The 23,057-nt window shown below is 40.2% G+C and overlaps 1 protein-coding gene across 2 annotated transcripts in view; it reads left to right on the forward strand.

Moving 5' to 3' along the window:
- Nucleotides 1-23,057, forward strand: part of MYOM1 (myomesin 1) — a 75,548-nt gene that overhangs the window by 43,867 nt on the left and 8,624 nt on the right. For both annotated transcript variants that reach the window (XM_086609222.1, XM_009987363.2), the window contains exons 21-36: nt 384-498; nt 6,391-6,547; nt 7,485-7,591; nt 7,713-7,757; nt 11,610-11,746; nt 12,673-12,817; nt 13,446-13,505; nt 13,760-13,827; nt 14,406-14,519; nt 15,189-15,276; nt 16,034-16,072; nt 16,166-16,271; nt 18,055-18,218; nt 19,679-19,715; nt 20,031-20,053; nt 21,669-21,724. In XM_086609222.1, coding sequence (XP_086465348.1) covers nt 384-498; nt 6,391-6,547; nt 7,485-7,591; nt 7,713-7,757; nt 11,610-11,746; nt 12,673-12,817; nt 13,446-13,505; nt 13,760-13,827; nt 14,406-14,519; nt 15,189-15,276; nt 16,034-16,072; nt 16,166-16,271; nt 18,055-18,218; nt 19,679-19,715; nt 20,031-20,053; nt 21,669-21,724 — 1,461 coding nt within the window. The remainder of the gene's footprint in view (nt 1-383; nt 499-6,390; nt 6,548-7,484; nt 7,592-7,712; nt 7,758-11,609; nt 11,747-12,672; nt 12,818-13,445; nt 13,506-13,759; nt 13,828-14,405; nt 14,520-15,188; nt 15,277-16,033; nt 16,073-16,165; nt 16,272-18,054; nt 18,219-19,678; nt 19,716-20,030; nt 20,054-21,668; nt 21,725-23,057) is intronic.

The following is a 23,057-nucleotide window of genomic DNA, read 5'->3' on the forward strand; positions in this document are numbered from 1 at the left end:
TGGCTGGCACTTATTACCCTGATAATTTCATTTTTAAAAGCCAGAATGCACCTGCAGTAAAAGACTATGCTGTTTCAGAGGTCAATGTACATGAGGTAAAAACATTCTGTTCCAATAACAATGCTCCTTTTGCAAAGAAATCAATGACAGTAATGACACTGTCTAAATGTTAGTTACGTTACTAGTCAAACAGATTAGTCATGTCACTATGGAATTGAAAAAAAAAAAACAGGAAAAAAAAATTTGTTAACTGGAAAAGGAGCAAAACAAAAAGAAAGAGAATATAGTTGTCAAGCATCCAGACTGGAATTGTAAGAAGTGTGACATTAAAAAATCAATGTTTTGTAACTCATCATGCATGTATGTATATTTGCTTCCTCCAGATAGGGGGCCTGAAAGAAGGTGTGAGCTATGTGTTTCGTGTGCGTGCAACAAACCAGGCTGGTGTTGGGAAACCATCAGATGTCACGGATCCTGTCATAGCTGAAACACGACCAGGTTTGCTAGAAATACTTCCTGTTTTTCATCATATTTAAACAGGTTCCTGTTTGTGTGATGTGTTTATTATATACAGGCTGCATGTGAACAGTCTGACCCCTCTCAAGTCAAACATTTTTACTAAGCAGGAAATGAGTTGACAGTCATATCTTTCTTGTCTGGTACATTTTAATGTCAGAACAGATTTTCTTACCATAACTACAGGTTCAGAAATATAAAAACACAGTAAAGTTGTAAGCTTTGCATATGTCTATAGATAAATGCATAAACAGAAGATTCACTAAAAACAGCTCAACCAAAAATTCTATAGATGTAGATTTTGCCCTTACTATAGTAAATCAGTTGTTTATGTTTTATCCCTCTCCTTTCTTCAACTTATGTAATGTGCCTGAGGTAAGGGTAAAAGAAATTGCTTTTTTTCCTTTCACTTTGAAAACATAACGAAGTCAGTTTGGAGACCACCTTCAGTAGAAATTCAAGTGCAATTGTTTGCTGGAGTCATCCTTGAAGGCTCTCTGCCAGCAAGAAACACGGGAACCAGTGCAGAGGCAGAATCTCCGTACCTGAAACTTCAGAAAAACCCTGAGTTTTATGTAGCTATACAGGTAACATAGGTGACTTTGATCAGAGTCAGCACTTTTTTGTCACTGAGTCCCTAACAAAAAACACAAACATGGGCTTGTGGCTTACTCATCTATAGACTATTTTAGAAGTGGAGGGTCCTACAAGGTAGAAAAACAAACTGCCAGATATTTTAACCAAATCTAACATAAGGTTAGTAGGATGTAAGAAGGTACAGAGGTACAACCCAATCTCGATTCACCATACACCCTCTTTCCTTCTGACAAGTTCCACTCCTCCACCTGCAGACTCTCGTAGCTGATCCCACCTGGGAAGGTTTTATGAGCACAAAAAGAAGAGGAACAAAGGCAGGCAGAGGGCAGGCAGCGGGCAGGCAGGACAGCGCGGGGGCCTGGGGCAACCGGGCACAGGGAGGACGAGTAGCAGTGCAGGGGCATAGGCAAAGGTGACTACCTGGGCAAACAGCTGCCTACCCTGCCTACACAGTCAGGTTGATAGCTGCTCCTGCCTGGAGAAATAGTCAGGGTTTATTTGAGATGGCATTGACTGCGAGATGTTAAGCAGACATCACCGGCGATCATCAGTTCCTGTTCCCACCCCAACTGCCTCAGAAGCATTTGCCCAGAATTCTTTCCCTGTTTCTGACTCCCACGTCCATTTTTACATCTCCTATTCCTGCAGCAACACTGGCCCAGCTCTCATAAATGCCTGGTCCTTATGAACAGGGCAGCAAAAATCCTAGGAAGCCTTGAGTTAGCTCTCAGTGAGGCTGTAAGTCGAGAAAGTCTGAAAAAAGAGGTCTGAAGCTGAGGGTGTAAAAGAATTGGAAAACTTGGAGTGGGGAGACTGGGGTGACTGCTAGTGAGGCTGGGACAGGAAGAAGGGACTGGAAGGAGCAGATCATAAGTTGAGAAGGTGTAAGACTGGGATATGAGGAGAAAAAAGGATAAGCGCGTGAGCAAGAAGGGCTTGGGACAGGTTCTTTCAAAAATACCGTAGCCATAATTTCAGATCTACAAGCTGCTAAAGCACTGGGGTATTTCGATCACCTACAAGTGGAGTAAGCCAAAACTTAGAAACTTGTTCTGGAAAACAGCTTGTACACAGCAACCACTTCTAAAAAGAGAATCAAACCAGTATTAGTACTAAACTTTTGGCTTTACTAATCCACTTTCTTAGAGGGTTAATATCTATCTGCCAGACTTTTGATAAAAACTTATTATGATAACAGTCTTCAAGTGTGCTAAATAAAGGATTGGTCATGCCATTACAATTCGAAAGAATATATGAACATAAACTCTTGTGAAGATGATCGTCATGAGCAAAAAAATTTGTACAGCATTTTCGATGTTCACTCAAATGAGGCGTGTGCCCACCTGACAATGTGAACTTGAGCAGAACATTGGTCTACAGGCCTCGCCGTTAGAGAGGGAGGCCCGTCTCAGGGTCATGGCCTTCTTGCAAGGCTTGGGTTCATAGGTGTAATGTCTGCGGGACCACAGGAAGGTCAGGATTTGGCCCAGTGAAATCTCAAGGAAGCTGAAAACTATTCATTTGCACAAATCTGGTTTGACCCATATTTTGAGCTGAGGTCTGCAGATATGCCATCCACCAAACTAAGCTTCTTAAAAGTATTAAGAAAAAACAAAAGGCTTATTACAAAAAATTATTTCAGAAAGCAGTCTCTTGGGCAGACTTCCACCTTTCTTATCCAAACCACTCAAATCTCAAGAACAATCATAGCATTTTTTTAAAAGTTACCACAAGTCTTTTGGTGTTGCCCAGTGAATGCTGCCTTTATTGCCATCTTGGATGGAGACAAAATATTGTCAGGTCTCTCTAGACAATTCCTGCTAGAATGTTGCTTTTGACAAATGTGTAAAATGGCAAGATGACAAGGGGAAATGGATATAAGCTGGAACATAGGAGCTTAAACATGAGGAAGAACCTCTTCACAATAAGGGTGACAGAACACTGGAACAGGCTGCCCAGAGAGGTTGTGGAATCTCCTTCTCTGGAGATGTTCAAAACCTGCCTGGATGCATTCTTATGTGATCTCATCTAGGTGGTCCTGCTCTGGAAGGGGGATTGGACTAGATGATACTTTGAGGTCCCTTCCAATCCCTAACATTCTGCAATTCTGTGATTCTGTGACTGAGCTTTCTAATCAAAGAATGAAAGTAAATAATATCCAGAGTAAAAATATTAGCTTTAATATGAATGGTACCAATTGTCTATATCCAGTGAAATGTGTAAGTATAATGATGTGGGACTTTGCATCCACATTCTCTTCTCCGAAAACCACATTTAATTTTTCAGTTATCTTTCAGTTATCTTTCTAAAAATTTCTGTAAATTCAGTTATCTTTCTAAAATGAAAAAACCCACCCACATAAGCATATACCAATTCAGGCCTCTTTTGAGCTGTAACTTTATCTTTAGACAAGAGCACTCTGGTATGTGAGGATCTCACAGGAAGCAGGGGAAGCCCAACAGCAGACTGTAGCTCTTCCCCATTGCCATCCTTAGTCCTTGTGCATCTTGGTGCAAAGCAAAATTAGATTTTGATCCTGCATCAGTCACTCAAGAAGGGCTTGAACTTCAAAAATTAATGAAACCCTGTTCCATTCAACTTTCCTGACTAGCTGTATTCAAAATGATGCCATTAACTCCAGTGTTTTAAAGCTGTCTGCTTTATCGTCTTGTTATCTCTTTCCTTTCAATGCAATAAAATGCTCAGATAAATGGAGATTTTATATAGCATCTAAGTATTTTATTTCTTATGATGACTTTAAGAGAAAGTCTAGATGATATGTTGAAATCACCAAGCTATCTAGAGGAGAGAAATTAAGACTGCTACTGCTACTGTAGCCTCTTTGGTTCCACTTTGTAGGGTAGGTGGAGACCTCTGGTCAGTAATTTAAAAAGATTGGGTTTTTATTCATATAAATATGAGGAGTAAATGCCATCATTACTTCTGGAAATAAATGCTATGCATTGTTATCATAATGAAAATATTTTAAAACAAATATAAAAGATTCTGTCCTTCAGATGAACCTTCTGTGGGTTCATTTGCACATTGCATAAACTGCCATCAAAAGATTAATGTGCTAATGATCTACAGGAAACTAAACACTAATGAAATGTCAAGTAATGAATTTGCATATAATAAATTCAAATATAAAAATTTTGCAAATATGCTGCTGCCTAGCAAAATATTTGTAGACCTTAGACTTCATTTATTATGTATTGGTACTTAACATGCCTCATTACTGTAAGGGCTGGTAAATAACAGTACCAAAATGGGAATATTAATCTCATTTCTCGTTAAGTGGTTATGGCAAATTATAAAGACTAAGAAAGCTGTGTGTACACAAATTGTCATTGCAGGAGCTACTCACAGCGCTGGAAAGGACATGTACAGTGTTAGGATGATGAAACACAGAAATCTCCTGATGTGCTTGAGGCTTATTGAGAATTATGCTGAAAATAAAGCATTTAATCTCAATGTCAGGAAAAAAGCTCTTGTCTTTAAGGTACAATACTTTGTGGAGAAAGTGTGTCATTAGCATTCCAGGCAGCCCAGAATTGTCTTAGGCTAAGTAATATAACATAAGTGCACTATTCAGATGCGAGATCCAGCTCAGAGCTGTTGAGAAAAGGAGGCTGGATGTTCTCCAGCACCTCTCGGCACACACGTTCTCCCTGACATTCTCAGACAAGTTGTTGAAAGGAAAGTTAACGCCACAAATGACGAGCTCACCGAGCTGCCCGAACCCCAGACAAAATTCCTTCAGCTTCACTGGGTCGCAAGGGGACAGGACAGAGGTGCCTTCGGGTTTCTGATCTGGGATTCACCCCCAGGGCCTTTTAAAGGATAAACTGGGTCACCTTATCCAGCTCAAGGACTGCAGGCGCTGGCAAAACAGGGTGGGCGACTTAAGCAGCTAATTGCAAATATTCACTCCCTTTGTGGGCCCGGATTAGTGCCACAGACGGTGGCAGGGCTGGATGCCAAGAGCAGCAATTAAATCGACCTCCCGGAATGAAGCCGGTGTCACTGAAAATGTGCCTCAGTTGCACAAGTGTGCACTGCTGGGCAACTTGGTTGTTTCCTCTTCTGCCTCCTGCACCTCTTCAAACACGCACACTTGCACATGATATTCCCTTTAGAGCTCTTATCTTGTTGGGGAATCAGAAATTCATGCTGCATAATAAAAGCTCTGACTACTCCTTACCATGGAAAATATTGCCGTTTAATATTTCAAACCTTTAATGGATTTAGAGGCTTGCTTTTTTTTTCCCCCTTCAGGTTTTTCTAGAGCAAATATCATAACTCTCATGTGTGCTTAGACTTGCTCAGATAAATCAGTTGATTTATGATGCTCTTTAATCTGTGGATTAGAGTAAGAACTGTTCTTGCGAATCAAAGACCAAGGATGCCAATGTTTGCAGCAATTTATGTGCCAACTGAGGATGAATCATAGAATCACAGAATACCAGGTTGGAAGGGACCGGAAGGATCATCTGGTCCAACCTTTCTTGGCAAAAGCATGGTCTAGACAAGACGGCCCAGCACCCTGTCCAGCTGAATCTTAAAAGTGACCAACGTTGGGGAATCCAACACTTCCCTGGGCAGATTATTCCAATGACTGATTGTTCTCATTGTGAAAAATTTCCCTCCTGTGCCCAATCGGAATCTCCCCAGGATTAACTTGTACCCACTCCCTCTCGTCTTTTCCATGTGATTCCTTGTGAAAAGGGAGTCTCCATCTTCTTTGTAACCACCATTTAAACACTGGAACATGGTGATAAGGTCTCCCCTAAGTCATCTTTCCTCAAGGCTGAACAAACCCAGTTCTCTCAGCCTTTCCTCATATGGCAGGCTTCCCAGCTCTTTCATCATCTTTGTGGCCCTTCTCTGGACCCTCTCCAGCCTGTCCACATATTTTTTGTATAGTGGGGACCAAAACTGAATATGGTATTCCAGGTGTGGCCTGACAAGCACTGAGTAGAGTGGGATAAAGACTTCTTTAACTCTGATGATGATGCCCAGCATCCTGTTGGCTTTCTTTACTGCAGCAGCACACTGTTCGCTCATATTAAGCTTGTTGTCCACCAGGACCCCAGGTCCCTTTCCACACATCTCCTTCTCTGCCAGGTAGATCCCAGCCTGTGCTACACTCTTGGATTATGTTTTCCCAAGTGCAAGACCGAAAATGGCAAGGATCTGCTTAATGCACCCAATGAATGATATCTATATAAATTTGTTTGCTGGCTTCTCTGAGAAAGTGGTCTTCTGCTCTTTCAGGAACCAAGGAAATGGTGGTTGATGTAGATGACAATGGGGTAATTTCCTTGAACTTTGAATGTGATCAGATGTCTCCAAACTCCAAGTTTGTTTGGTCCAAGAATTACGAACCGATTGAGGATGACTCTCGACTGAACATCGATACCAAAGGCGGAAAGTAAGTACCCTCAGGGGTAGCAATAGCCTCGTGTTTGAGAGATCTAGGCTGGTCACAGAAATCCATCCTTTTGGATGTATGACATCAGTAAGAGTTATATCTGCCTCTGTTACTGGAATGATACTTCATGAGTATGCGGTTCTCCAGCAAATCCATACGCAGACCATTTGGAAATTGTAGCTTGCACAGAATGAGTTGGACCTCATGTTTAGGCAATTTGCTTATGTTTAGGCATAGGGAGAGAAAATCTGTGCTCTGTAATCTTGTAACTTGTCAATCAAGGCAAATTATTATTATTCCTATTGTTGTTATTTTAAATCTCCAAAGGATAAAATTATCTGGCTGTTTGCAAAATTATTTTGCCAGATAACACTACTGCAATCTTTGAAGGTGCTGAAGCGAGCAGGTGTCTCTTCTGATGGTATCACCATGGCCTGATTTGGTAACTTCTGTAATGCTCTACAAGCCTACCCTGTTTCTTCAGGCTTTTAACAGAGAGGAAGAAATGGCAAATGCACAGGTTCAGCCTACGAAGTGCCTATGTGCTCTTCTAGTTATAGAAACCATGCAGAAAGAATTGGTGGGTCACCACATTCATCGTGTTGCATGAGAAAATTGGATCAGCCTGTGCTAACAGTATCCTTCCATGCTCATCAAATACTTGACAAGATGTTTGTAAGCATGCTTGAGCTAGGTTAAACAAACCATTTCGAGTGCTTTTGGCACTATTTGAGAGTGGTGTCTTCTCCATCTGTACCACACACGGTAGGACCTACCCTGGTTTATACTGGCCAGAGCCTTACATTTGCCTCTTCAGTCAGAGCAAGAGCGAATATAAGGCTAGTTTTATCTGGTGTTATAGACAAAGGAGGGGTTTGGTTCAGACTGATCTCATCTTTTAAAGAAAATGCTTGCCTTTTTTTTTTTTCCCCTAAAGGTCAAAAGCTGCCTTTAAGGATCTTGGAGAAGATGATTTGGGAGTTTACTCTTGTATTGTTACAGACACTGATGGAGTTTCATCAAGCCACACAATTGATGAGGAAGGTAGACACAATGTCTATAAAGAATGCCTGGTTTGCTTTCACATGTATTTTTCCCTGCTGTTGTGTCTCTCAGATCCATAAGGCATGCACACCTTATATAATTTCTTTTATGTCTTTTGCAGAAATGAAACGCCTGCTTGCATTGAGCCATGAACGCAAATTCCCAAGTAAGTGAATCAAACATGTCTGTAGGGGAGAGTTTTGCATGCAGTGGGGTATGCCAAAGCATCAGGTAGGGAAGTCACTAGAGTAATTCCAAGAGAAAGTGGTTTTGAATTGAAAATTTAAGATTCCTTTATTTTTTTCTTTTTCTTTCAGTACATTTGTGTATTACTCATATTTTTCCAATTTGTTGCAGGCTACTGGTCTAGGCATATAATAAGTCTATATAACAGTTGGAAAATACGTGTCCCATTGGCTTTGTTTCTTACGCAGAACAGTCTTTTATACTTACTCAGCATACCTAACCTGATTTGAAAACCAGAATTTGAAAAATTCTCTAACTTTACCCAACTGAAGATAACATAAGTTAAATTTAAGGTTGTCAAAGTAGGCAACTAGTAAATTCAACTAGTTGTAATGATCTATATACACAGAACTTTCCTGCTGAAATTCATTCCCTCCCTCTTCCCTGTAACACTCGACAATATGGACATCCTTCCTGCTGCTTGGGATAGTATTTTTGTCAACTGCACAGACCTTACATACCTTTGTGATATCCTGGCAGTAGCACAACTTGGTTATTCTCATTGGAATGTAACTTGAATAATTGGGAAAAAAAAAAATTTGGATTGTATAATGAATCCTATTACACACGACGAGATAAGACCTAGATCTGATCTCATCTTCTTCCACTACAGTCTATTCTTTGTTCCAGGCTCTAAAACTCTTGCCTATGTTTTAACATCTTCAACTTTGTGCATGCATGACTGGCACCTCTGCCAACTCAGCCACATCGCGTCTCTCAGCCCCGTCAAAGCTCAGCCACAGAAATTGCCTGTCTTTTTGCCTGCATCATCTCTCTCACTTCCTTCTGTGTTTTTCCGTATCAGCTCTACCCTTCTCAACCTATTGTATCACCTTTTGACAGCTTAATGACAGCCCCAGCATCCCCTTGTTTACTCTGCTCCTCCCAGTTGTTCCCTCCTAATTGTATCCTCACGCTGAAAGTTAGTCATCACAAAACCTTACTGTTGTCACACTTCCCTACTTGCCCGACCCTTCTCTTCTGAGTGCACTTCCACTCTCTGTCTTCATAACTAATATCACAAAATAAGCTCCTCAGGACACAGACTGTCTTCTTTTTTGCATCGTGTTAGGTAACTGTACACTTCTAGCTGTGCATGAGCTTTCAGGAGGCACAGGCAAAAAGGGAGATCACTGCAGAACATATCCGTAAGGAGGAAACTGCCTTACTTGCTTTGTCTACTCTAGGCCCTGTGGACACTACAAAAAATAATTACAAATAGGGGTTAAGATACATCTTGTTAAGGCTATGAGGCTAGAAAAATAATATAGAGCTCCTATGAAACAACATGAAACTTCAGTCATATCTCCAGATAATCTGTTTGAGGATTACTCAAATTGTCTAAAAAAAAATTAAAATTTTCTTTTCTGTTCTATTCTATTCTATTCTATTCTATTCTATTCTATTCTATTCTATTCTATTCTATTCTATTCTATTCGCTAGGCATTTCTAATTCAACATAAGCTCTTGCATAAGCTCTTGCTTTGTTTGTACTTCTGAACTGCATTTAATTGCAACTTCTGCTTAGAAACGTCTGCAGTCAGTAACTCCATGGGAAAATGTGTCGCTTGAATAACGCAGCCTTACAGAACGCAACTATATATGGGTACAATAGAGTATTGGTGTTAGGTAAAAATAAATTGTTCCAAGTCTTCAATTTAGCAACTGCCTGAGGACTCCCTGTCAAGCGCTCATGGTAACTTGTGATGCTATACAAACAGGATATAAAACTTTCTAAGCACAATGGCTGGAAAATACTTAAAGTGGCTGTCAGTTGGTGCTTAAGGAAATATTTTAAAATAAGACTTTTGCTTACGGAGGACTGTAACACAGATTGGTCCAGTTCCTTTGGGCTGGGCAGTGAACAGTCTTTTCCCCAAAAAGAATTCTTTTGTATCCTGTCAGCCCTTGATTTAACAGCTTCTGAGATACTTTCCTTTCTTCCACGTTAGACTAAGATATTCATAGTTAATTACATTCAAATCAAGCGGGGGTTTAAACTTGCCGTAGATCTGACGGTGAGACAAAAGCAGTGCAGCCTGATGTTTATTCACACCCTCTCCCTCTTGCTTCCACTGGCTCCTGTAGCATTTCAATCATTTTGTTTTGAGAAATTATGCAAGACTTGAGGTTCCTTCTGTGTCTTACAAGCAAAGTGATGCACTGGGTGAGGAAGCTTCACATGGACCATTTGCACTGCTGGAGCACACTCCTATGGGGTTGTTCTTTGCCCTGCTCCTTCGCGGTAATGCTGTTCCTCCAGGCTCCAGGCTTTTCTCTCTCTGGTTAAGCCTGTGTCTTCTTTATAATTCTCTTTTTTTCTTGTGATTGTTGCCTTACCTCCTAGAAGCCTTATTTTCACCAGACACAGGTCCTGTGCCACTCAGGCACCAAAAGCATGCGAGTGCAGGAGGGCGTAGGTGCAGGGAAAGGGTGAGCATGGGAAAGGAAGACACAGGGGGTCCTCACCCACTAACTTTGTTTGGCAGTGGGGTGAGATGGCAGCTCTGCTCCAGAAGGCACCCCAATCATTTAAGAAATAGAAAGATGAGAGAAATTAGACACTACCTCAGTCCCAGTTCTCTCCTGCTGTAGCTGGACCTTCACATACACAAAGTTGGATAGAATAGAATAGAATAGAATAGAATAGAATAGAATAGAATAGAATAGAATAGAATAGAATATTTTCAATTGGAAGAGAAAAACAAGCCTGTCCTGGCATTTGTCTGGGAGGGGGTGTATATTTACACTATCACCAGACTACATCATCAAGCATTTTGCAATGTGTTTGTACAATGCCCTTGGCTGTTCCATGTTACACCCTTGCAATGCAGACTTTACACTGCTGTGAAAGTGGAGATTGAGGTAGAGTTCACATAGAGCATACGTACTTCCTAGAGTACGATTTTGTGGGAAATTTGAGCATCTGCTAAAACAGCTAAAAATTATAGAAGTCAATAAAATGAGCAATATGCCCCAATATCAGAGTCTAAATGTTCACATTTACTGTTACTGATCATGATATTTTAACAAAAAGATAAAGTGAAAGCAAGCTGAGGACTTTTACTAAAAAGAACAAGGAAAAATGAAAAAAAAAACCCTAAAATTACCTGTGGTGCAGTTTACATGCTTTTTTTTTCCTGCTAACACAAGAAATTGGTCTATATGTGGGAAATTTCTATTATTCATAGGTAAAGAAAATGTGTTGGAGAGATCGAGTGTTTGTTGTGATACTTAGTGAATTTTGGGAGATGGAGGTTCCACCCAGCAAAGGATCAGAGTGCTTTACAAAAATCTCCCAACCTACAGCTCAGCAACTGACTTTCTGATCTAGCTTTGTTCTTGGGGTTTTTTGGTGTTTTTTTTTCTGCTGAGTCAATTCACTGTCTTATAGCAGCATTGTTAAGCAACTCATTAAACATGGGTCTGTGCCACACAAACTCACATATGCTGCAGAGATACTTCTAGTTTACCTTTGAAATAGATTTAGCCTTGTACTGAAATGGAGGGGCACCAGCATAACTCAAATCCTGAACACTTCCAGTCTGTACAGACCTAGTGATAGAAGGATCAAAAGATTAAATCTTGTCTGTCATCCTATGTATATGTGAGTGGAGAGGCATTCTGTCTATATGAAGAGCTATCATAAGCTACCTACCTTGCATAATGCATCCAAGTAGGAAGGGAAGAAGTGGCGCTCTGATTATAGAAGAAAATAGTTGTTGGGGCACAGGCAAAGTATATGCTTCATCCTTTTCTTTCTTCTTTGCAGCTGTCCCACTTGCCTCTGAGTTGGCAGTGGAAATTTTGGAAAAAGGAGAAGTGAGATTCTGGTTGCAAGCTGAAAAACTGTCTGGCAATGCAAAGGCCAACTTTATATTTAACGACAAAGAGATTTTCAATGGAGAGGTGAGCCTTTTCGTTGCTTGGATGGGTTGGCATTTTTACGAGTATCAATGAGAATTAATGTCTCTGTCTTCAATACACTTCCAACTAGTGTTCCGCACTAATGCATTTTCATGAGAAATAGCATGTCATTGAAAGCATCATTAGAAAGATTTTGTCCATAGTTCTGAGCTGCAGCTGAATTCTACTGGATGCAGTTTATAAAGCGGAGATAAATGTCTTCCTGCCACCTTTGTGAGTACCACGTGTTCTGTCAACTAGTGGGGACCATAGGAGTTCCTGCAAGAAGGTAGTCCCAGGTAAGCAGCTACTGTGGTCTTCAGAGAATCAGTGCAGTAGCCCAGATTCATCACACCTCCTGCATCTATGGCCTAGCATACCCTTGTGCTCAATTGTCACCTCTCTTTGCTGTTTGGGGAATTTATTACATCAAGGGAGAATTCTCAAGTGGTTATTTCCAGCAGCAGAACTTGTTACTCCCAAAGACATGACATGGCATGCTTTTGTTGTAACACTGATATCAGGTAGAAGGCAGAGAGAGAGCATTCTACACAAAACCTTATATAATTATATATTATATATATTTATAATATATATTTTAATTTATAATATTATTTATATTATATAAATATAATCATACTAAAAGAAAGTGTTATTCTGAAGAGATGCAAATCTAAACCTTTCTAATGAAGAAGAACACAGTAGTCACCATACAACAGGAATGTCACATGTTTGTATAGCATCAGTAAATAGGTTTCACCTTTAACTGATTTCTTATTTATTTGATTTTATGTTTAGAGTTGGAGCTAAAGATAGTGAGAATCTGAATAAAGAAAACAAAATTTCACCTAAAGATACCATATAGTGTTTGACAAATATATTCTTACTCCGACATCCATTAACTGTTGCTTTGCTTTCCATTCCTGAAGAAATATAAAATGAAGGTAGACCAGAAGACCGGCCTTGTTGAAATGATTATGGATAAACTTGAGGACAAGGATGAAGGGACTTACACTTTCCAACTGCAGGATGGAAAAGCAACCAATCAATCCAGCCTTGTCCTCATTGGCGATGGTAAGCTACTCTATATTGCACAGTAGGCTAGAAAAATTATACAGAGGCTACCTCAGTTGTCATCTTCAGCTTCCACTGTTTCCAATACCAATAGAAGTTCCAGTCTTTTTTTCATGACACACTGCTTGCCTGACTCATATGGGACAGGGCATGTGTGAGAACTGATATTTTTAAAGCGCGGGGAGGAAGGAGAATTGTTGTACAAATGTAAAATATTGCAGCCCGTCATCTTTTACTTTTCTGTGGGTGGAATAAAAATTTCCCATGTAAAAAGCCCATTCAGGCAGGAACAAGTATTCACACCAATTAGAGTTTGAGCAGCTTGCTGACTCTGCTGATGTTCATTTACCTTCCTACTGAGAGCGGAAAGTAGCTGTATGGTTGGGGATTACACTTCAACAGATGTGACATATTAAACTCCTGATGGCTGCAAGTATCTAGGAAAGCTGTGTTAGCTGTAATCAGCTTCAGATACTTTGAAATGTTCAGTGAAAACCTGACCCTATGGCAGGATTCTCATTGACCTCCAAGGGACAGAGTTGCACCTTACAGTTATGGTGACATTCAGTAATCTACAAATGGCACATGATGTTTAACCTTAATATTTCTTGCTGGTTTTAATTCCTAGTATTCAAGAAGCTGCAGGATGAAGCAGATTTCCAGAGAAAGGAGTGGCACAGGAAACAAGGTAATAATATGGATGTTTTTAAGAATCACATACGTGTTAGATTGTTAAGTGTAAGAGTTTGTTTATATATGTTAATTTGAAATGGATGTTTTGTTCTGTCATGTGATTGCATACCTTCTGAAGCAGAAACAGGAAAAACCAAACCACATTAAAATATAACAGTACTCTTGTCAAGAAAAACACATTTGTCATTGGTTTTGTATAGTGAATACTATTGATGTAATCCTTAAAAATATACATATAATTGTAAACAGGTCCTCATTTTGTGGATAAACTGGGATGGGAAGTTACTGATGAATGCAACGTGTTGTTGAAATGTAAGGTAAGTGGCAAGGAAAATATTGAGTACAACGTTCAAAGCACTTTGATCTACCACTACTTCGAGGGTAAGGGTGGGAAGGGACTAAAGACATGCCCTTTGCTTGTGTACTCCCAACTGTGTACTGGATAGTAACAGAGCTTCTGAAGGCTAATCATGCTGGGGCGACTGCTCATTGGGCGTAACAAAACACCTTGGAAAATAGCTTGAACTTTTTTCTTCTGGTCTGTCATGCACTCACCCAGGAAAAGGCACCTGAATAGAAATGACAAATCTTTGTGAATCCTCAGACTTTCTCATTTTTTGGCCAGTTTATGTGTGTAGAAATGCCCTGGACAGGACCCCCTGGTTCCCTGGGCTCCTTGAAGCTGTTGGCAGTCCTTTTCTCTCTCTTTTAATCCCTGCTGTTTTCCCTCTTGCACCTCTCATTTTAAAATGGAGGCCTGCAACCACTCACTGCCATCAAGTTGTAAAACTTGCTGTTCTTTTATGAGAGGCTTGAACAGGCTAACCCACGCGACACTAAGTTCCCCTGCTCAAAGGAAGAGAACAATTACGATGTGGTTTTTCGTCCATCTTAGGTGGCTAACATTAAGAAGGAAACACACATTGTATGGTACAAAGATGACAGGCAGATAATGGTTGACGAAGAACACGACTTTAAAGATGGTGTGTGTACTCTGCTGATATCAGAGGTGAGTGACTGTCCTTGTTAGCCCTCAGCTGAAGTTAGTGTTACGAATGCAGATGAAAGATACGATCTAATCTGGTATTTCAGCAGAACGATCAAAAAAGGAAGTGGGTTTTAAAAATGAAAAAACTCGCAAGGTGTTTGTGTTTTAGCTAAAGCAAATGTCTAACCGCTTGTTCAGATTTTCAGAAAATGATGACAGAAGAGATAATAAGCTTGTCGCTTCCTTTGCATGTCAGTTTAACAGCAGAATGAGACCACATTTACCTTGCGAACGGCATTTGGAAAGCGCTTGTCACTCAGGCTTTCCCTCCGAGACCACCCTCTTGGAGTCACCGGAGAGGTCTGGTCCGTAGCCAGCCTTGCTGCAGACCAGGGGGTGACCTGCATTCACCACCTCATCTCTTTGCTCTCCATTCTTTGGCTGAAGAAGGGAAGAGTGTCAGGGTGCCCTGGGGCTGGGGGATCCCCCACAGCGGCAGGCCAGGACCCCCCAGCCAGGGCCATCCCACCACCCCAGCCAGGAGCAGGACAGCCAGGGGGCAGCCCCAGCCCTGGGCATCGGGCACCTCCCTGGGAACGGGGATGGCATGTCAGCTGGGTTCAGGAGTAAAATCTAGATTTTTCTACGGTAACTATTCTGAAAACTGGTTTTACTGTTACAACATTGCAGTTTTCTAAGAAAGACGCTGGCACTTATGAAGTGATACTGAAGGACGACAGAGGAAAGGACTCCAGCGAGCTAAAGCTTAAGGACACAGGTCAGAGCCACTTTCTGCGTGCTGTCAGCCACACCAGCTGACAGCCTGACTGCCCGCCTGCAAGCGGCTTCAGGGTACTACAGGCAACTGCGTGCATCGCCTTCCGGTGGCTTTGCTCCTCCTGTAGGGAAGATCATCTCATTAGAGAAACGGAGATTTTTCAGTTCAACTAATATTTGAATAGAGCTTATCATGTCTGGGTTCTGTATAACTTTGGGAGAATACAATGATTAAAGCTAAGCACAATGCTAAAGAGTTTCCCAGGGGGCCATCAGTAGTCTAAGTCTACAACTACAGAAAGAAACTATAGAACTAGATAATTTTAAAAGATTTTGCATTTTTATTATGTTTTGTCATTCATTTATTTAGGGGCCTTTCCGTTCATTGTGATTACTATATTTTTAAAATTTCAGTTACGTTTCCAAGCAAGTGGAGAAAAACTTATCTATTAGAATGTATATAGATGGGTTAGCATTCCAACCAAATAGTGTCATTAAAAAAAAAAAAAAGAAAAAGATAATATTGTTTTGTTCAGCTGCAGCAGTATTCATCAAAGCTGCTATTAAATCAAGTTTGGAAATCGTAGAATAACAGGCAATATTTCTGCATTACTTAGATTTCTAATATGTTTTGTAAGGTAGGTCTAATTTCTTTTTCAAGCCTACTGGGGAGAATATTTCAGAGCCAGTACTCGTCCTATTATTGACTGTGCTTGAGCTGCAGACACAGTCTTAGTCTCTGGATTTTATTTCCACAGCTTTTGCAGATCTGATGAATGAAGTATGCAGAAGGATTGGTAAGCACTTAACTCTCTTTTCAAATGAGTGACTCATTGTGGCACTCAATGAATGTCTGCGTGGCTGCATAAACCCATGTGCTCTCCTTTCAGCTCTATCTGCGACAGACCTGAAAATCCAGAGCACAGCTGAGGGTATCAGACTGTACTCCTATGTTACTTATTATGTGGAAGATCTGAGAGTAGGCTGGGTGCACAAGTAAGTAAGCAAAAACTTTGCAGAAGTCAGCATAATTCTGCTTTTATAGACTGGATATATGAGAGAGATGAGGCTCAGGTTTCTTCTCATCTCTCATGAGTCCTTTTCTCATATGAATGAGTTTCAGTGAATTACACCTATGTGAAACCAGTACAAGAGCCAGGTGTTAGTGGTGCAGGGCTCTCCTGCCGTTCCCCTCATGAAACAGACAGTCCCATGCCATGGGATGTTGTCAGAGCTGTGCTGCTTCAGAGCACTTCCCACCTCCCGGATGGGAGCTGCATCTTTCCCTGAATCAGTTTTAAGGAGTGATGCAAATATAACCTGAGAGACTAACGAACTTTAAAAGAAGCCAGCACCACAGGTTCAGAGATACCTAGCCTGGAGGCCTCCTTGTCTAGAAGCCGCAATTCGCAGGAACTAGGACAAGCGGGCACGTCCTCTTAATGCATGGATTTGTGTTTAGGAGGCAAAGCAAGTTTCAGCATGTGCCCAGGGCAGTAAAATCCAAACAGCCCCTCCTGTGAGAGTTACAAACCTGACCAAGACAAACAGAAGAACTGAGTTTTTTAAAAAGAATTTGAATGCCCAACTCCCCGTAAAATTAATGGGAGTTGCATATCCAAATCCATGTGACAGCTTTGAATTCTAAGGCAGCGCAAACAGCATGCACTGGAAAACCCAGAGGAGTAAACAACTTAGATTTGATTTAATAATAATAACATATTTGAATCGCTTCAAATCTATTATTACTATTCTTGCTGCTTCACTTCCTGTGGACATGGTAGTAGTTAGTCTTTAGGATGGAATCTGAATTACTGATCTCTCAATAAAACCCATGTGCCATAAAGCACAGTGTATCCAGGGTGTGCTGTAGCAGTCTGGCTGTAATTATTGACACTGATGATGACTAGCAACGCTGTGAGAGGAATGAAAGCAGTTTGAGGTTTTCCTGTTTCTTGGCATCCATTTTGACCTGGTATCACCAGGAATCCTAAGCATTTCAAAACTGGAAGTGAATATGAAGCATTTTGGATTTTTCTTTCTCTCAATTTTCTCTTTTTCTCTCTCCTCTATTTAATTTTTAGAAATTAATTTAGTCTTGAAGCACATCAAATTAATTTAGTAAAGATGTTCTTTGACTCTCCAGTATATGCAAAATTATCAGTTTAAAGTTAAAAAGAAAATTAGTAGCTTATTTGACTAATATCTTTTGCCCCATCCAGGGCAATTAACTGCTTAGCTAGGAAGAGAAGAAATTGGTATCTTTGTGGAAGAAGATATACTTATGTCCAAGTATGTTTAATTGTAAATGCCAAAGCACAGCAGAACATCAGAAAACATTCCAATTAGACAAACACCATTTGTGACAAAAGTGGGGTTTTTTTGTAGGTGCAGCCCTATATAGTTTTGTTTTGCCTAAGCAAAAAAAACCACTATGCTAAGAAGGCAACGTAAACATTTGAGGATGCATGGATTACCCTTCAGAGATCTAGGTTTTAAATTTGCATAACTCTTCTATGGCTCAGGTCATAGACTAAGATGCATAACCTCTCTGCAAGCTTTGAGGACAGATAGACCGTGAGCAGGGAAAGACTGTCATGTCAGTTCTGCCCCATTGGCCCACAGCTTTAGTAAGAATTTGACTTCAGAACTTTCAAAATAGGGTGGTATACCATAGCACCTTGGAAATCATTTAGTAACTGCAGACATACTCAGTGACTCATCATGAGCAAATCCCATACTCCAGCAAAACAAAAGCATAATGATGTTTATTTTTCAGTGATACCCAGATTAGGTTTACAGACCGAGTGAAGACTGGTGTCACTGGGGAGCAGATCTGGTTGCAGATCAATGAGCCAACGCCACAGGACAAAGGCAAATACACAATGGAACTCTTTGATGGCAAAACAGGACACAAAAAGACACTGGATCTTTCTGGACAAGGTAGGCCATGGCCTCTGCTAACGTCATCTGTATGTGGCTGTTACACTGTGGTAGGGTAGGAGCATCTACAGCAGGATCTTGCTACAGACCTGTTGCTCTTTGGGTTGTAGGATCTGTGTGTGTACTCAGCAGCCTGGCAGTGCTTGTGGGGACAGTGTAATCTATTTTCCCCAACCTATGCTCTTGGGTCATAAACTACAAATGGCTTTTTCCTGTTCCAAATACCCACTTACAGTTGCCTACTGAGATGTCAGCCCAGTTTCTGAGCTATCTTACAAAACCCCTTGTGTTGTTGGCATTGATAGGCAGTTTTAAAACAGTTGTAGCACTGAATGCCTTCTGTATCTCTCTCTTCCAAGTAATATTTGGAGGAGGAAGTGAGGGACAAATTTGTTCTCTTACTTCCCTACTGCATTTGTTTGATGGATATAATGGGGCTCCTTATTCTTCAGAGATGTCGAGACTGGTCCCTTTCATCAGCCCAATGAAGGAATGTTAGGGGAACAAGTAAAATTATTTGGATTGACTGTTGGAAGCTTTTACTTTGAGATACCTCTCAGATCCTAGGGAACAGATTAACTCCTTCTGAATTGCTGAGTTTCAAGCCCCCGCTGTTGCCATCCCTAAAGCTTCACTTTGCATCTGCAAGCTCTGTGTAAGGGCAATAACCTTATAAACATCTCCATATTTCTGCTTCTGTACTCTACCCCCACTTTCTGAGAAAGGAAATTTCTTCCTCCCTCTCAAAGTGGAGAGGCTGACCTCCCACATGATGGTAGCTTAGCCTGAATTTACGAAGGAGACAGCAGCTGGCTGTCTGGTTTGTTCATGGCCATCAGTGAGATGCTTCAGAGCAGATGTGAAAAGCAGTTGGAAAAAACAGATCTCTCATATTCCAGAAGCTGGTGGTCTCCAAAGTGGAGTGTGTGCAAGATGATCTGCTGGGGTGTGTGAAAAAAATATGAGAACTTCAGTAGTACATCTATAGAGTTTATAAATAAATAAATATACATATATTGGGGGTGCATGTTCAAAAAATTTTTACCTATAGGGGTGCACAATCAAAAGAGGCTAATGCTGTAAGCTATCATTTGGGTAGTGTATTGTAGGTTTTTTCCTCTCTTTTCTGAAATAATTTCAGCCTATTGCTCTCCTGCTATCTCTTTGTCTTAAAGCCTGACTTTTAAAAGAAAAAAAAGTGGGTTTATGCATTCATATGTATATATAACAGCTGCCATATACAAGATGGCCTTTATTAATTGAACCATTCAGCATTTTAGGGCTTACACAGTATGCATGCATTAATATTTCTTAATATGAAATATTCATTAATATTTCTTTAGTGATAAAGACATTTTAAATGACAAAAACATTTTAAATCTAGTTCTACATTCTAAATTTAAACTTGTCATAACTTACCTCTGAGCCTACCTTTAAAATCAACTTTTCTCTTTACAAAGCATTTGATGAAGCCTTTGCTGAGTTCCAGAGATTAAAGTAAGTATTATGCCACCTAAATACTGTAAAGGCAGCCATAAAATAATAAAAATATTTGTTTGTTTTGTGTTGGAGCTAAATATATCCTGTGAAACAAATCTTAGTCCTGCAGAAGTCTGTAGGAGTTTTGCATGTGCCTTCCTTGGTGCAATTCTTATGTAACAGTTAGGTAATGACAAATAAGCAGCATTGCCAAATGATGAGACAGATTTTCCTTAACGGATTAAAGGCAATTAAAAAGATAAGCTGTTTTTCAATCACTCTAAGTAAACTTTAACTCCAATTGGGCTTTCTTTTTGTTTCTTTCAATTCTAGGCAAGCTGCGATTGCAGAGAAAAGTAAGTGAGCCTTCTTTGAGTTGCAATAAAATCTTGACTAATGTTTTCCTCTCTCCAGGAAGGCCGTGTGCCGGGAGAGAGAGGGCATGTATACATGTGTATGTGCATGTGCTCATTCTAAGATGAATTTGTCCTTACACCAAGGGGAAGCAAGGAGAGTGACTTTTTAGTGATTTAACAGTGGTGCACATTGCAGCTAATACCACTATTCTTCTGGGTTAAATTGATTTTTTGAGTCCAAGCTCCTGTTCTCATTACCATTAGCCTTATCTAAAAATTATATTTATTGCTGAGATCTCTCATGCGTGTTCTCTGCACAAAAGTCACTTTGTTTTCAAAAATGGAGGAAATCATTTGGCTAGTTTTGAACTATCTAAAATGTCAAATGGCTCTGCATTGCATACAGACATGGGTAAGAGAGCAACAGTAGCTTTTGCATTGCTTAAAGGCTGATTCCTGAATCTTCTGTGTGTCGACTCCAACATAGCAACTAAAACAAAGTATGCAATAATTACTTAAGGAATAAGTCAATAGAATTCAACTTGAATTATTAAGCTCATTATTCTCCCTATTTACAGAAAAATAAAAGGAAAAAACGTAACACATCAAAAACTTCTTTCACTGCAGACAACTTTCAGACCCGTATAAAAATGAGAGTAGAACTGGCATTTGAAAAGTTGTTGGAGAAAAATGTGTAGAGAGATCTGAGCTAACTTGTCCTGCACATAACCTCCAAATAGAGAGGGGTTTGGAAACACACAGTGATCCCTATGAGTCCCAGCTGAGAAGGCACAAAGAGATCAGTAACAGCCCTGCTCTGGGCATTTCATTTCTAACCCAGGCCCATTCATAAGGGGCTGGCATGCTAATTGACATAACACAGTCTCGTTCCTGGTCTCCTAAGGTTGTTATCTCTGTGCTCCAGAGAACGTCTTTTACAGAATACATTGAAGGGGAACATTCTGTATAGTCATTTCCTTCCTCTGCCAGGCTCCGTCAAGACTTATAACGAACCAAATCCATACTCCAGAATAAGAGCAAGAAAGCCTGCATGTGATCAGCTTATTTGTATTTATATAAGATTCCCATGGGACTTTGAGCTTAAAACTAGACCAAATACCGATCTCATTTACACCCAGATACACACAAAGCGGTGGAATTTCAGTGCTGGCACTGAGACTGTCTTTGTATTTAGACCAAAACCTAATCTCCACCACTTTATTAGCTGTCATTCACTTGCTTTTGGAAACACAACATTTTTAGTTTACCACACTAAAAATTTAGAGTGCCAGATCTCAAAAATTCAGCTTTTCTTTGTGCACTCAGAAATAACAATGAGTTGATGGCAAAATTTGCAGGACATAGCACATGTACTTTAATTCCCCTCTGTAAATGATTGACACCGGCTATTAACACATCTTTTGCTGTGAATTCAACGGTTTTAAAAGTCGAAATGGTGTGCTAAGAATGTCAAATAGTTCTCTGCCAGTGCAGATATCAGAGACAATATTTATTGTACATAAATAAGATAATATTAAAGAACTAGGGGGGAAACAGAATCTGCAACACAGTTGATTTTGAGACACTAAAGAAAATTACGCTTCTTTATTTCCAGATCGTGCACGGGTACTTGGAGGTTTGCCCGATGTTGTCACCATCCAGGAGGGCAAGGTACAGTAAATTAACTGAAGCTTTACGCAACAGCCCAACAGCTTGAATGCCTTTCAATGATGGGAAAATATTCACCTTTTTTTTTAAAGATTCCATCTTTAAAATCTGCTACATTATTTATTCATCCCCTGCCTTCTGTACATAATTCAACAGTCTTGCACAGATGGGTTTATGTATTCAGGGCAATGTCTTTTCTTAAGCATTAGATAAAAGTGAGATGACAATGTGAGCTGAGACTAAAACTCCTTATATAACCAGCTCTTTAAAAATTCATGCACAGGTTTCACAAGATTTTTTTTTTTGTAACAGGCTATCGGGGAAGTTTAATTCCTTATTTACAAGATAGCTAGTCATTCTGTGTCTTATGGGGTTAACTTCCTCACAATGTGGCAAAACAGTCACCCCTGTCAAGGCTGGCTTTGTAAAACTAGTAAACCATTCTAACTCCATTCTCTCCCAGACAAAAGGAGACAGTTTATTTGGGCAGGGTGAGCGGGAAGGGAGTCAGCAGAAGTCACTGGTGTTACACTGGATTATATTAGCAGAGTTTAGCTGAAAGATTATTGTAAGGCACTCCCAGAGGAACACAGCTACATTGGTGCTCGAGCAAGGAACAGATGACCCAGAAAGTCAGTTCTCAATCTCGCAGCCTTTTCCCAGCACACTGCTTCTACAAGTTGCTGCGTAATAGTACTGAGACCAAGAAGTGCCTGCTCTCCACTTCCCACTAGCTGGTTCCTCTTCACAGTGTCGGTGAACACTGAAATAGGGCACATGAATGTCATTGGAAACCTGTAACATGACAACTATTACAGCAAGGCAGCTTCCTGATTTTTCTGGCTTTATCTGGCAGTAGGTCAGTTGGGTTAAATGTATTTGGCTATAAGTTGAGCAGAAGTGTTAAGAATGTAAAATCTTGGTCTGAATCACTTAACAATGTGAGATAACAGCACAGCTAACAGAGAGTGGACTGCAGTGCTTCTCGTAAAATTAAGAATGTTTGCATTACAAAATGAGATAATGTTTGATAAAACCTTTCATTAAAGGATTTAGTAATTTGAGAAATACTGTAGAAGTAAGAAGCACTTATACAGGCTTTGTAACCGTAGGCAGAAGAGAAAAGAAAAGGAATGAATTTGCAGATTATCAGCTAATAGAATTTTTGCTTGGAGATGAGATTCTCATACTGGGGATAAATTTGGGTGGTTATTATCAGTTTTAAGCTTTCTGCCAAAAGAGAGTTGATATGAAGTTGAGCATGAGCTTACTAAAGCAAAATGTGTAGAATTTATAAAAAGGGAGTTTATAAAAAATGAGTTGCAAAATCTCACCC

This window comes from Tauraco erythrolophus, chromosome 3 (assembly GCF_009769465.1).
Source record: "Tauraco erythrolophus isolate bTauEry1 chromosome 3, bTauEry1.pri, whole genome shotgun sequence".
NCBI lineage: Eukaryota > Metazoa > Chordata > Aves > Musophagiformes > Musophagidae > Tauraco > Tauraco erythrolophus.